Source organism: Aphelocoma coerulescens, chromosome 31 (assembly GCF_041296385.1).
Source record: "Aphelocoma coerulescens isolate FSJ_1873_10779 chromosome 31, UR_Acoe_1.0, whole genome shotgun sequence".
In the NCBI taxonomy this organism is placed as follows: Eukaryota; Metazoa; Chordata; class Aves; order Passeriformes; family Corvidae; genus Aphelocoma; species Aphelocoma coerulescens.
Window position 1 is genome coordinate 1,504,686 of NC_091044.1, and position 14,462 is coordinate 1,519,147.

General features: G+C 61.2%; 1 protein-coding gene across 1 annotated transcript in view; it reads left to right on the forward strand.

Moving 5' to 3' along the window:
* Positions 1-14,462, forward strand: part of LOC138100312 (filamin-A-like) — a 69,249-nt gene that overhangs the window by 35,534 nt on the left and 19,253 nt on the right. The window contains 14 exon segments of the mRNA XM_068998124.1: positions 445-605; positions 2,609-2,779; positions 3,407-3,530; positions 3,611-3,767; positions 4,378-4,567; positions 4,915-4,938; positions 6,317-6,564; positions 6,931-7,122; positions 7,354-7,456; positions 9,101-9,241; positions 9,917-10,045; positions 10,709-10,882; positions 11,821-11,982; positions 13,405-13,608. Coding sequence (XP_068854225.1) covers positions 445-605; positions 2,609-2,779; positions 3,407-3,530; positions 3,611-3,767; positions 4,378-4,567; positions 4,915-4,938; positions 6,317-6,564; positions 6,931-7,122; positions 7,354-7,456; positions 9,101-9,241; positions 9,917-10,045; positions 10,709-10,882; positions 11,821-11,982; positions 13,405-13,608 — 2,180 coding nt within the window.

Genomic DNA, 14,462 nt, shown 5'->3' on the forward strand with positions numbered 1-14,462 from the left:
CACTCCTGCTGACCCCAAATCCCCTTTTCCCCCCCAAACCTCACTCCTGCTGACCCCAAATCCCCTTTCCCCCCAAACCCCACTCCTGCTGACCCCAAATCCCGTTTTTCCCCCCAAACCCCACTCCTGCTGAACCCAAATCCCGTTTTTCCCCCAAAACCCTTTCCCTGCTGACCCCAAATCCCCTTTTCCCCCCCAAACCTCACTCCTGCTGACCCCAAATCCCATTTTTTCCCCCCAAACCCCACTCCTACTGACCCCAAATCCCCTTTTCCCCCCCAAACCCCACTCCTGCTTACCCCAAATCCCATTTTTTCCCCCCAAACCCCACTCCTGCTGACCCCAAATCCCCTTTTCCCTCCCAAACCCCACTCCTGCTGACCCCAAATCCCATTTTTTCCCCCCAAACCCCACTCCTGCTGACCCCAAATGCCGTTTTTCCAGCGGGGCCGGCACGGGGGGGTTGGGCTTGGCCGTGGAGGGGCCCTCGGAGGCCAAAATGTCCTGCACGGACAACAAGGACGGCAGCTGCTCCGTGGAGTACGTGCCCTACGAGCCGGGAACCTACAGCCTCAACGTCACCTACGGCGGCCACCAGGTCCCCGGTGAGGCCGGCGGCGAGCGGGGGGGGCTCGGGGATGGTGGGGAAGTTTGGGGGAATTTTTGGGGATTTTTTGGGGATTTTTTGGGATTTTTTTGGGGATTTTGGGGGATTTTTTTGGGGATTTTTTGGGAATTTTTGGGAATTTTTTGGGAATTTTTTGGAATTTTTTAGGATTTTTTGGGAAATTTTTAGGAAATTTTTGGAGAATTTTTGGGAATTTCTTGGGAATTTTTGGGGAAATTTTTAGGAATTTTTCAGAATTTTTAAGGAATCTTTAAGGAATTTTTTAGGAATTTTTAGGGAAATTTTTAGGAAATTTTTGGGATTTTTTTTTGAATTTTCGGGGAATTTTTGGGAATTTTTTTTGAATTTTCGGGGAATTTTTTGGGATTTTTCAGGAATTTTTTGGGAATTTTTGGGAAATTTTTAGAAATTTTTGGGAATTTTTGGGGAATTTTTTTAGGAATTTTTTGGAAATTTTTTGGGAAATTCTTAGGAATTTTTTGGGAATTTTTTGGGAATTTTTTAGGAATTTTTGGGAAATTTTTAGGAATTTTTGGGGAATTTTTGGGGATATTTTGGGAATTTTTTAGGAAATTTTTTTGGAATTTTTTTGGGAATTTTTTGGGAAATTTTTAGGAATTTTTGGGAACTTTTTTGGAAATTTTTGGGAATTTTGGGGAATTTTTTAGGAATTTTTTGGCATTTTTTGGGGAACTTTTGGGGAATTTTTGGGAATTTTTTAGGAATATTTGGGGAATTTTTTGGGAATTTTCATGGATATAAAAAAAATTTTGGACGATTTTCAGGGAATTTGGGGAGGCCTGGGGGGGATTTGTAGGGAGTTTGGGGGGAATTCCCCTGGTGACCCCTAAATCCCCTTTTTCCCCCAATTCCCTTTCCTGGTGAACCCTAAACCCTCTTTTTTTCCCCAAAACCCTTCCCCTGGTGACCACAAACCCATCCCACAAGCCCTAAATCCCATTTTTCCCCCAAACCCATCCTACAAGCCCTAAATCCCCATTTTTCCCCCCAAACCCATCCCACAAGCCCTAAATCCCCATTTTTTCCCCCCAATCCCATCCCACAGGCCCTAAATCCCATCCCACAAGCCCTAAATCCCATCCCACAAGCCCTAAATCCCCATTTTTTCCCCCCAATCCCATCCCACAGGCCCTAAATCCCATCCCACAAGCCCTAAATCCCATCCCACAAGCCCTAAGTCCCATTTTTTCCCCCCAAACCCATCCCACAGGCCCTAAATCCCCATTTTTCCCCCCAAACCCATCCCACAAGCCCTAAATCCCATCCCACAAGCCCTAAATCCCATTTTTTCCCCCCAAACCCATCCCACAGGCCCTAAATCCCATCCCACAAGCCCTAAATCCCATGTTTTCCCCCCAATCCCATCCCACAAGCCCTAAATCCCCATTTTTTCCCCCCAAACCCATCCCACAGGCCCTAAATCCCATCCCACAAGCCCTAAATCCCCATTTTTTCCCCCCAAACCCATCCCACAGGCCCTAAATCCCATCCCACAGGCCCTAAATCCCATTTTTTCCCCCAATCCCATCCCACAGGCCCTAAATCCCATCCCACAAGCCCTAAATCCCCAGTTTTTCCCCCCAAACCCATCCCACAAGCCCTAAATCCCATCCCACAAGCCCTAAATCCCATTTTTTCTCCCCAAACCCATCCCACAGGCCCTAAATCCCATCCCACAAGCCCTAAATCCCATCCCACAAGCCCTAAATCCCATGTTTTCCCCCCGATCCCATCCCACAAGCCCTAAATCCCATTTTTTCTCCCCAATCCCATCCCACAAGCCCTAAATCCCATCCCACAAGCCCTAAATCCCATCCCACAACCCCTAAATCCCATTTTTTCCCCCAATCCCATCCCACAGGCCCTAAATCCCATCCCACAAGCCCTAAATCCCATCCCACAAGCCCTAAATCCCATCCCACAAGCCCTAAATCCCATGTTTTCCCCCCGATCCCCCAGGGAGCCCGTTCCAGGTGCCGGTGTCGGGCGTGGTGGACGCGTCCCGAGTGTCCTGCGGGGGCCCGGGGCTGACCCCCGGCCACGTCCGGGCCAACGTCCCCCAGACCTTCACCGTGGACACCTCCAAGGCCGGGGTGGCCCCGCTGGACGTCAAAGTCCAGGGCCCCAAAGGTCAGTGGGGGGAGTTTTGGGGGATTTAGTGGGATTTGGGGGCTTTTAAAGGGGATTTTGGGGGGCTTTGGGGGGGGGTTTTGGGGTCTCTCTGTGTGAGGTTTGAGGGGTTCTCTGAGGGTGCTCTGTGGATTTGGGGGGTTTGGAGGGGATCTGGGGGGGTTTTAGTGGGATTTGAGGGGATTCTGGGGGACTTGGAGGGGGTTCTGAGAGGATTTTGGGGGGGATCCTGTGGGATTTTAGATTTTTTTTGGGGGGGGGTTGGGGGAATTTTGGTTTTTTTTTTTTTTGTGGGATTTTGGATTTTTTTGGGGGGGTTGGGGGGATTTTGGTTTTTTTTTTTGTGGGATTTTGGGAGGTGTTGGGAGGATTCCTTGGGGTTTTTGAGAGGGTTTCGGGTGCTCAGTAGTGGCTCTTGGGGAATCCTACGGGGTCTGTGGGCTTTTGGGGCACTCTGTGGCATTTTGGGGCTGCCCTGTACCAACTTTTTGAAGTCTTGAAGGCGCCCTGCCGTAGCTTTTGGGTTCTTCTATGGGGGTTTTTCACCCATCCCACAACGTTCCGACCTCCTCAGAGCCTCTTGGGCCACCCCAAACCCTCCCAAAAAACCCCTTTATCCCACGCCAGGCGTGCTGGAGCCGGTGGACGTGGCCGACAACGGGGACGGCACGCAGCGCGTGTCCTACGTGCCCTCCCGGGAAGGACCCTACAGCATCTCCGTGCGCTACGGCGACCACGAGGTGCCCCGCAGGTGGGTCCTCGAGGGTGATGATTCCGGGCATCTCCAGAGGGGGTTTTGGGGTGCCCTGACCCCCGAATTCCTCCCCAAAGCCCCTTCAAGGTGAAGGCGCTGCCCACCCACGACGCCAGCAAGGTGCGGGCGAGCGGCCCCGGCCTCAACACCACCGGGGTGCCGGCCAGTCTGCCCGTGGAGTTCACCATCGACGCCAAGGACGCCGGCGAGGGGCTGCTGGCCGTGCAGATCACGGTGCCAGGGGGGCTTCGGGGTCCCGCGGTTGGGTTTTGGGGGTTTTTTTGGGGGGGTTTGGAGTGGGTGGGAAGCCCTGGAGGGTCTTGGGTTTGGGGTGGTGGCACTGGAGAAGCTCCGGTTTTGAGGGGTCTTTGGAGCTTTGTGGGGGTGGTTGGCACTGGAGAGCGCCGGTTTTGGGGTGTAGAGAACTGGACACCGCCAGTTTCGGGGCTGGAGCTATCCCAAGAGGGATTTGAGGTGGGAGAAATCCAGGGAAAACGTCAGGAGAACTTCCCCCGGTGGGTTTTTGGATCTTGAATCATTTCCCACCCTTTGACCACAATCCCCCAAACCCACTCAGGAGCTCTGAGATCCTTTTCCTGGCCCTAAAATCCAAGCCCACACCCCAACATCACCCAAATTCCCATTTCCATCAAAGCAACAGCCAAAATTCCCACTTTTCCCCCTCAGGATCCTGAGGGGAAGCCCAAGGGACCTTGACCCCAAACCCACCCGGGAGTCCTGGGATCCTTTTCCCAGCCTTAAAATCCAACCCCACAACCCCAAAATCGCACAAATTCCCATTCTCAGCTCACCAATCGCCGCAATTCCCGCTTTTTCCCCTCAGGATCCCGAGGGGAAGCCCAAGAAGGCTTCGATCCGGGACAACCAGGACGGCACCTACACCGTGTCCTACGTGCCGGACATGACCGGGCGCTACACCATCCTCATCAAATACGGGGGGGACGAGATCCCCTATTCCCCCTACCGCATCCGGGCCGTGCCCACCGGCGACGCCAGCAAGTGCACGGTCACCGGTGAGCCCCGAAATGGGGGAATACCCCCCAAAATTGGGAGTAAACACCCCCAAAAATGGGAAAAAACACCCCCAAAATGACAAGGGAACCCCCCCGCAATGGGGGATACCACCTCAGGAATGGGAGAAACCACCGCGAAAACCCCCTCAGGAAAGGGGGGGGCACAACCCTGCGGGGAAAGGGGCACGGCTGCACGAAGGGGGGAAAGGGGGACTTTGGGGGGTTTTGGGGGGATTTTGGGGGGTTTTGGGCATCTCACGGCTGTGTCTCATTGGATTTCTTGCTTCTCTGCCCACCCCACCCCACCCCACGCCCACCCCCCCACGCCCACCCCCCCCACGCTGTAGTTTCCATCGGAGGTCACGGCTTAGGTAAGAGCACGGCTTGGTTGGGGGGGAGAGCATGGCCGGAGCCCCCCCTCTGCACCCCAAAATCGAGCCCCCTTTGCACCCCAAAAATGTCCCTGCATGAGGGGAGGGGGGGTGAAACAGGGGAGGGGGTGGGGGTTGAGGTTTGGGGGGGGGGGGTTGAGGTGGGAGGGACCCAAGTTAAGGAAGGGGGGACCCCCCCAAATTAATGATGAGGGACCCCCAAACTCAATTAATCCTCATTTTAATGATGGGGGACCCCCCAGAATTAATGATGGGAGACCCCCATGACCTCAATTAGTGCTGAGAGACCCCCCCCAATTTAATGATATAGGGACCCCCCAAATTAACGACGAGGGACCCCCAAACTCCGTTAATGACAGGAGACCCCATCACGACCTCAATTAATGGTGGGGGAGCCCCAAATTTAACGGGGGCACCTCCCCAAAATTAATAATGGGAGACCCCCATGACCTCAATTAATGACGGGGGAGCCCCCCCCCCCATGAGCTCAGTTAATGAGGGGACACCAAGGGGCTCCCAGTCCGGGGGTCCCATTCCAGGGGTCCCAAAGGCTCCCAAAGGGGTCCTGTTTTGGGGGTCCCAAAGGGTCCCAAAGGGGTCCCATTCCAGTGGCCCCAAAGGGGTCCCAAAACGGCTCCAAAGGGGTCCCATTCCAGGGCTCCCAAAGGGCTCCCAAAGGGATCCTGTTTTGGGGTCCCAAAGGGCTCCCCTTCCAGGGCTCCCATTCCAGTGGCCCCAAAGGGTCCCAAAGAGCTCCCAAAGGGGTCCTGAAGGGCTTCCATTCCAGGGCTCCCATTCCGGGGCTCCCATTCCAGTGGCCCCAAAGGGCTCCCAAAGGCTCCCATCCCAGTGGCCCCAAAGGGCTCCCAAAGGGTCCCAAAGGGCTCCCAAAGGCTCCCATCCCAGTGGCCCCAAAGGGCTCCCAAAGGCTCCCATCCCAGTGGCCCCAAAGGGCTCCCAAAGGGCTCCCAAAGGGCTCCCAAAGGGCTCCCAAAGGCTCCCATCCCAGTGGCCTCAAGGCTCCTTCATGAGGCTCCCAAAGGGCTCCCAAAGGGCTCCCAAAGGCTCCCATTCCAGTGGCCCCAAAGGGCTCCCAAAGGGCTCCCAAAGGGCTCCCAAAGGGCTCGCAAAGGCTCCCATCCCAGTGGCCCCAAAGGGCTCCCAAAGGCTCCCATCCCAGTGGCCCCAAAGGGCTCCCAAAGGGTCCCAAAGGGCTCCCAAAGGGCTCCCAAAGGCTCCCATCCCAGTGGCCCCAAGGCTCCTCCCTGGGCCCCCCAAAGGGTTCCCGTCCCAGCTGTCCCCAAATGGGTCCCGTTCGGGGCTCCCCGCGCCCGTCGCTGACCCCGCTGTCCCCCAGGTCCCGGGCTGGGCCCCACGATCCAGCTGGGCGAGCAGACGCTGATCACGGTGGACGCCAAGGCGGCCGGCAAGGGCAAGGTCACGTGTTCCGTGTGCACCCCCGACGGCTCCGAGGTGGACGTGGACGTGGTGGAGAACCCCGACGGCACCTTCGACATCTTCTACACGGCCCCGCAGCCCGGGAAGTACGTCATCTGTGTTCGGTTCGGGGGCGAGCACATCCCCAACAGCCCCTTCCAGGTCATGGTGAGTGCCAGTGCGGGGGGAAAACGGGGGAAAACGGGAAAAAATGGGGAAAAAATGGGGAAAAACGGGAAAAAACGGGGAAAAAACGGGCATTGTGGGAGGTTATGGGGTGGGATTTGGGGGAAATCTGTCATCTGTGTTCGGTTCGGGGGCGAGCACATCCCCAACAGCCCCTTCCAGGTCATGGTGAGTGCCAGTTCGGGGTGAAAATGGGGGAAAAATGGGGAAAAACGGGGAAAAAACGGGAAAAACTGGGGAAAAAATGGGCATTGGGGGGGTTATTGGGGGTTATGGGGTGGGATTTGGGGGAAATCTGTCATCTGTGTTCGGTTCGGGGGCGAGCACATCCCCAACAGCCCCTTCCAGGTCATGGTGAGTGCCAGTGCGGGGGGAAAATGGGGGAAAACGGGGGAAAATGGGGAAAAACCCGGGAAAAATGGGGAAAAAACGGGCATTGTGGGGGGTTATTGGGGGTTATGGGGTGGGATTTGGGGGAAATCTGTCATCTGTGTTCGGTTTGGGGGCGAGCACATCCCCAACAGCCCCTTCCAGGTCATGGTGAGTGCCAGTGCGGGGGGAAAACGGGGGAAAATGGGAAAAAGGGGGAAAAACCAGGGAAAAACAGGAATTATGGGGGATTTTGGGGGGAAAATGGGGAAATATGCAGAAAAATGGGGGAAATGGGGGGAAAAGTGATCCCAAGCAGCCCCTCCCAGGTCCTGCTGTGTCCTGGGGGGCTGGAATGGGGACTGGGGGGGTTGGGCTGTGCTGACCCTCGGTGCCCCCCAGGCCACGGACCGGCCGCTGCTGGGGGTCAACGGGCTGGACATGGCCGGGCTGCGGCCCTTCGACCTCGTCATCCCCTTCACCATCAAGAAGGGCGAGATCACGGGTGAGGGGGGACCCCACATTTGGGGGCGTGAGGGGACCCCAAACCAGCCCCAAACCAGCTCAAAACCGGCCCCCAAACCAGCCCCAAACCAGCCCCAAACCAGCCCCAAACCAGCCCAAAAACAGCCCCAAAACCAGCCCCAAACCAGCCCAAAAACAGCCCCAAAAAGAGCCCAAAACCAGCTCCAAAACCAGCCCCAAACCAGCTCCAAAACCAGCCCCAAACCAGCCCCAAACCAGCCCCAAACCAGCCCAAAACCAGCCCAAACCAGCCCCAAACCAGCCTCAAAACCCGCCCCAAACCAGCCCCAAACCAGCCCCAAACCAGCCCCAAACCAGCCCAAACCAGCCCCAAACCGGCCCAAACCAGCCCCAAACCAGCCCCAAACCAGCCCCAAACCAGCCCAAACCAGCCCCAAACCAGCCCCAAACCAGCCCAAACCAGCCCCAAACCGGCCCAAACCAGCCCCAAAACCAGCCCCAAACCAGCTCCAAAACCAGCCCCAAACCAGCCCCAAACCAGCCCCAAACCAGCCTCAAAACCCGCCCCAAACCAGCCCCAAACCAGCGCCAAACCAGCCCCAAACCAGCCCCAAAACCAGCCCCAAACCAGCCCCAAACCAGCCCAAACCAGCCCCAAACCAGCCCCAAACCAGCCCCAAAACCAGCCCCAAACCAGCCCAAAAACCAGCCCCAAACCAGCCCCAAACCAGCCCCAAACCAGCCCAAAACCCAACTCAAACCAGCCCCAAAAAACAGCCCAAAACCAGCCCCAAAACATCCCCAATAACAGCTCAAACCAGCCCCAAAACCAGCCCCAAACCAGCTCAAACCAGCCCAAACCAGCCCCAAACCAGCTCCAAGCCATCCTAAAAGCGCCCACAAACCCACCCCAAAACCACCTTGAAAACATCCCAAAATCAGCCCAAAAAACACCCCAAGAGGTCCCCAACTCCTCCCAGTGTTCCCCCAGCCCCTCCCAGATGTCCCCAGATGTCCCCAGGGTGTCCCCAGATGTCCCCAGGATGTCCCCAGGTGTCCCCAGGGTGTCCCAGGGTGTCCCCAGGTGTCCCCAGGTGTTCCCAGGTGTCCCCAGGCTATCCCCAGATGTCCCCAGGTGTTCCCAGGAGTCCCCAGGGTGTCCCCCAGATGTCCCCAGCCCCTCCCAGATGTCCCCAGGGTGTCCCCCGGATGTCCCCAGATGTCCCCAGGTGTCCCCAGGATGTCCCCAGCCCCTCCCAGATGTCCCCAGGATGTCCCCAGATGTCCCCAGCCCCTCCCAGGCTGTCCCCAGGTGTCCCCAGGGTGTCCCCAGATGTCCCCAGCATGTTCCCAGATGTCCCCAGCTGTCCCCAGGGTGTCCCCCGGATGTCCCCAGATGTCCCCAGGTGTCCCCAGGATGTCCCCAGGCCCTCCCAGATGTCCCCAGGATGTCCCCAGATGTCCCCAGCCCCTCCCAGGCTATCCCCAGGCTATCCCCAGGATGTCCCCAGGTGTCCCCAGGTGTTCCCAGGGTGTCCCCATGATGTCCCCAGGTGTCCCCAGGTGTCCCCAACCCCTCCCAGAATGTCCCCAGGTGTCCCCAGGTGTCCCCAACCCCTCCCAGGATGTCCCCAAGGTGTCCTGACCCCTCTCTCTCCCCCAGGTGAGGTCCGAATGCCCTCGGGCAAAGTGGCCACTCCGGACATCACGGACAACAAGGACGGCACGGTGACCGTGCGCTTCGCCCCCACCGAGGCGGGGCTGCACGAGATGGACATCCGCTGCGACAGCATCCACATCCCCGGTGGGGTTTTGGGGGAAATCCGGGGGATTTCAGGGAATTTGGGAGGTTTGGAACCTCAGGGGCTCAGGAGGGACAGCCAGGGCTGGGGTTTGGGGGGTTTGGGGTGACCAAGCTGGACATTGATGGACACTGATGGACATCCGCTGCGACAGCATCCACATCCCCGGTGGGGTTCTGGGGGGAATCCGGGGGATTTCAGGGAATTTGGGGGGTTTGGGGAGGTTTGGAACCTCAGGGGCTCAGGAGGGACAGCCAGGGCTGGGGTTTGGGGGGTTTGGGGTGACCAGGGTGGACATTGATGGACATGGATGGACATGGATGGACATCCGCTGCGACAGCATCCACATCCCCGGTGGGGTTCTGGGGGGAATCCGGGGGATTTCAGGGAATTTGGGGGGTTTGGGGGGGTTTGGAACCTCAGGGGCTCAGGAGGGACAGCCAGGGCTGGGGTTTGGGGGGTTTTGGGGGTTTTGGGGTGACCGAGGTGGACATGGATGGACATTGATGGACATTGATGGACATGGATGGACATTGGCCGTGGCAGCATCCTCGTCCCAGATGGGATTTTGGGGGAGGTTTTGGGGAACTTTTGGGGGTCCTGAGGGGTTGGGGACACCGTGGGGGTGTCCTGGGGGGTCCTGACCCCCCCGTGCCCCCCCAAATTCCCCCCCCCAGGCAGCCCCCTGCAGTTCTACGTGGATTACGTGAACAGTGGCCACGTGACCGCCTACGGCCCCGGGCTGACCCACGGCACGGTCAATCGGCCAGCCACCTTCACCGTCAACACCAAGGACGCCGGCGAGGGTGAGGGGATGGGGGGTACTGGGGGGGCACTGGGGGGCACTGGGGGGGCACCAGACCTTCCCAGGGTGTCCCCAGCCCCTCCTGGGGGTCCCCAACCCTTCCCAGGGTGTCCCCAGGGTGTCCCCAGGGTGTCCCCAGGGTGTCCCCAGCCCCTCCTGGGGGTCCCCAACCCTTCCCAGGGTGTCCCCAGGGTGTCCCCAGGGTGTCCCCAGGGTGTCCCCAGCCCCTCCTGGGGGTCCCCAACCCTTCCCAGGGTGTCCCCAGGGTGTCCCCAGCCCCTCCCGGGGGTCCCCAGGGTGTCCCCAGCCCCTCCCAGGGTGTCCCAGGGGTGTCCCAGCCCATCCGTGCGGTTCCCAGGCTGTCCCCAGCCCTTCCTGGTGATCCCCAGGGTGTCCCCAGGGTGTCCCTGACCCTCTGTCCCCCCCAGGAGGGCCGTCCCTGGCCGTGGGGTGTCCCCAGGGTGTCCCCAGGGTGTCCCCAGGGTGTCCCTGACCCCCTGTCCCCCCCAGGAGGGCTGTCCCTGGCTGTGGGGTGTCCTCAGGGTGTCCCCAGGCTGTCCCTGACCCCCTGTCCCCCCCAGGAGGGCTATCCCTGGCCATGGGGTGTCCCCAGGGTGTCCCCAGGCTGTCCCCAGGGTGTCCCCTGACCCCCTGTCCCCCCCAGGAGGGCTGTCCCTGGCCGTGGAAGGTCCCTCCAAGGCCGAGATCAGCTGCCAGGACAACGGGGACGGGACGTGCTCCGTGTCCTACCTGCCCGTGCTGCCCGGGGACTACGGGATCGTGGTCAAGTACAACGACAAACACATCCCGGGGAGCCCCTTCACCGCCCGGATCACGGGTAAAACACCCCAAAACACCCCTAAACACCCCAAAAACACCACAAAACCCCTAAAAACACACCTGGGGTCACTGGCACATCCCAGGGAGCCCCTTCACCGCCCGGATCACGGGTAAAACGCCCCAAAACACCCCAAAACACCCCAAAAACTGTCTGGTGACCCCAATGACCCGTGGGTGACCCCAATGACTGGTGGGTGACGCCTGGCTGACCGTGGGTGACCCCAATGACCCGTGGGTGACCCCAATGACCCGTGGGTGACCCGTGGGTGACCCGTGGGTGACCCCAATGACCCATGGGTGACCCAGTGGGTGACCGTGGGTGACCCCAATGACCCGTGGGTGACCTGTGGGTGACCCGTGGGTGACCGTGGGTGACCCCAATGACCCGTGGGTGACCCAGGGGTGATCCCAATGACCCGTGGGTGACCCATGGGTGACCCAATGACCTCTGGGTGACCCATGGGTGACCCGTGGGTGACCGTGGGTGACCCCAATGACCCGTGGGTGACCCGTGGGTGACTGTGGGTGACCCCAATGACCCCTGGGTGACCCATGGGTGACCGTGGGTGACCGTGGGTGACCCCAATGACCCGTGGGTGACCCGTGGGTGACCGTGGGTGACCCCAATGACCCGTGGGTGACCCGTGGGTGACTGTGGGTGACCCCAATGACCCCTGGGTGACCCGTGGGTGCCCGTGGGTGACCCCAATGACCCGTGGGTGACCCGTGGGTGACTGTGGGTGACCCCAATGACCCATGGGTGACCCGTGGGTGACCGTGGGTGACCCGTGGGTGATCCCAATGACCCGTGGGTGACCCGTGGGTGACCCCAATGACCCATGGGTGACCCATGGGTGACCGTGGGTGACCCCAATGACCCCTGGGTGACCCGTGGGTGACCGTGGGTGACCCGTGGGTGGCCCCGCTGTCCCGCAGGTGACGATTCCCTGCGCCAGTCCCACCTCAAGGTGGGCGCCTCGGCCGAGATCCCGCTGGACATCGGCGAGAGCGACCTGAGCCAGCTGAGCGCCACGGTGACCGCGCCCTCGGGCCGCAAGGAGCCCTGCCAGCTGAAACGGCTGCGCAACGGGCACCTGGGTGAGGGGCACGGGCCACCGGGGGGCTTGGGGACATCAGGGGCACCTGGGTGAGGGGCACGGGCCACCGGGGGGTTTGGGGACATCAGGGGCACCTGGGTGAGGGGCACGGGCCACCGGGGGGGTTGGGGGACATTGGGGACACCAGGGGCACCTGGGTGAGGGGCACGGGCCACCGGGGGGGCTTGGGGACACTGGGGACATCAGGGGCACCTGGGTGAGGGGCACGGGCCACCGGGGGGGCTTGGGGACATCAGGGGCACCTGGGTGAGGGGCACGGGCCACCGGGGGGGTTGGGGGACATTGGGGACACCAGGGGCACCTGGGTGAGGGGCACGGGCCACCGGGGGGGTTTGGGGACACCGGGGGCACCTGGGTGAGGGGCAGGGGCCACCGGGGGGGTTGGGGGACATTGGGGACACCAGGGGCACCTGGGTGAGGGGCACGGGCCACCGGGGGGGTTGGGGGACATTGGGGACACCAGGGGCACCTGGGTGAGGGGCACGGGCCACCGGGGGGGCTTGGGGGACATCAGGGGCACCTGGGTGAGGGGCACGGGCCACCGGGGGGGTTGGGGGACATTGGGGACACCAGGGGCACCTGGGTGAGGGGCACGGGCCACCGGGGGGCTTGGGGGACATCAGGGGCACCTGGGTGAGGGGCACGGGCCACCGGGGGGGTTTGGGGGACATTGGGGACACCAGGGTGAGGGTGTCCCCAGGGTGTCCCCAGGGTGTCCCCAGGGTGACCCCGAGGTGTCCCCAAGGTGTCCCCGAGGTGTCCCCGGCCTGTCCCCAGGGTGTCCCTGACCCCAGGGTGTCCCCAGGGTGTCCCCAGGGTGTCCCAGGGTGCCCCAGGGTGTCCCCAAGGTGTCCCCGGGGTGCCCCAGGGTGTCCCAGGGTGTCCCTGACCCCAGGGTGCCCCAGGGTGTCCCCAGGGTGTCCCCAGGGTGTCCCCAGGGTGTCCCTGACCCCAGGGTGCCCCAGGGTGTCCCCAGGGTGTCTCCGGGGTGCCCCAGGGTGTCCCCAGGGTGTCCCAAGGTGCCCCAGGGTGTCCCAGGGTGCCCCAGGGTGTCCCCAGGGTGTCCCAGGGTGTCCCAGGGTGCCCCAGGGTGTCCCAGGGTGTCCCAGGGTGCCCCAGGGTGACTGCGGGGTGTCCCCGGGGTGCCCCAGGGTGTCCCCAGGGTGTCCCCAGGGTGTCCCCAAGGTGTCCCCAGGGTGCCCCAGGGTGTCCCCAGGGTGTCCCCAGGGTGACCGCGGGGTGTCCCCGGGGTGCCCCAGGGTGTCCCCAGGGTGTCCCCAGGGTGTCCCCAAGGTGTCCCCAGGGTGTCCCCAGGGTGCCCCCAGGGTGTCCCCAAGGTGCCCCAGGGTGTCCCCAGGGTGTCCCCAAGGTGCCCCAGGGTGACCGCGGGGTGTCCCCGCAGGGATCTCCTTTGTCCCGCAGGAGGTGGGCGAGCACCTGGTGCACGTGGCCCGGGCGGGGCAGCCGCTGGCCCGCAGCCCCCTGGCCGTGACCATCAGCCAGGCCGAGCTGGGCGACGCCTCGCGGGTGCTGCTGCGGGGGCCCGGCCTGAGCGAGGGCACCACCTTCCAGCCCGCCCAGTTCACCATCGACACCCGCGAGGCTGGTGCGGACTGGGGGGGACTGGGGGGGACTGGGAGGGGATTGGGAGGGACTGGGAGGGACTGGGAGGGGATTTGGGGACACTGGTTGGGACTGGGAGGGACTGGGAGGGGATTGGGAGGGACTGGGAGGGATTGGGAGGGGATTTGGGGACACTGGTTGGGACTGGGAGGGACTGGGAGGGGATTGGGAGGGACTGGGAGGGATTGGGAGGGGATTGGGAGGGGACTGCGAGGGGATTGGGAGGGACTGGGAGGGGATTTGGGGACACTGGTTTGGACTGGGAGGGACTGGGAGGGGATTGGGAGAGACTGGGAGGGGATTTGAGGGGTCCTGGGGGAATTTGAGGACACTGGTTTGTACTGGTTTGGACTGGGAGGGGATTTGGGGACACTGGTTTGGACTGGTTTGGACTGGGAGGGGATTGGGAGAGACTGGGAGGGGATTGGGAGGGGACTGGGAGGGACTGGGAGGGGACTGGGAGGGACTGGGAGGGGATTGGGAGGGACTGGGAGGGACTGGGAGGGGATTTTGGGACACTGGTTGGGACTGGGAGGGACTGGGAGGGGATTGGGAGGGACTGGGAGGGGATTTGAGGGGTCCTGGGGGAATTTGAGGACGCTGGTTTGGACTGGTTTGGACTGGGAGGGGATTGGGAGGGACTGGGAGGGGATTTGGGGACACTGGTTTGTACTGGTTTGGACTGGGAGGGGATTGGGAGGGTATTAGGGACACTGGTTTGGATTGGTTTGGACTGGGAGGGGACTGGGAGGGGATTGGGAGGGACTGGGAGGGGATTTGGGGACACTGGTTTGGACTGGGAGGGACTGGGAAGGAGTTTGGGGACACTGGTTTGGA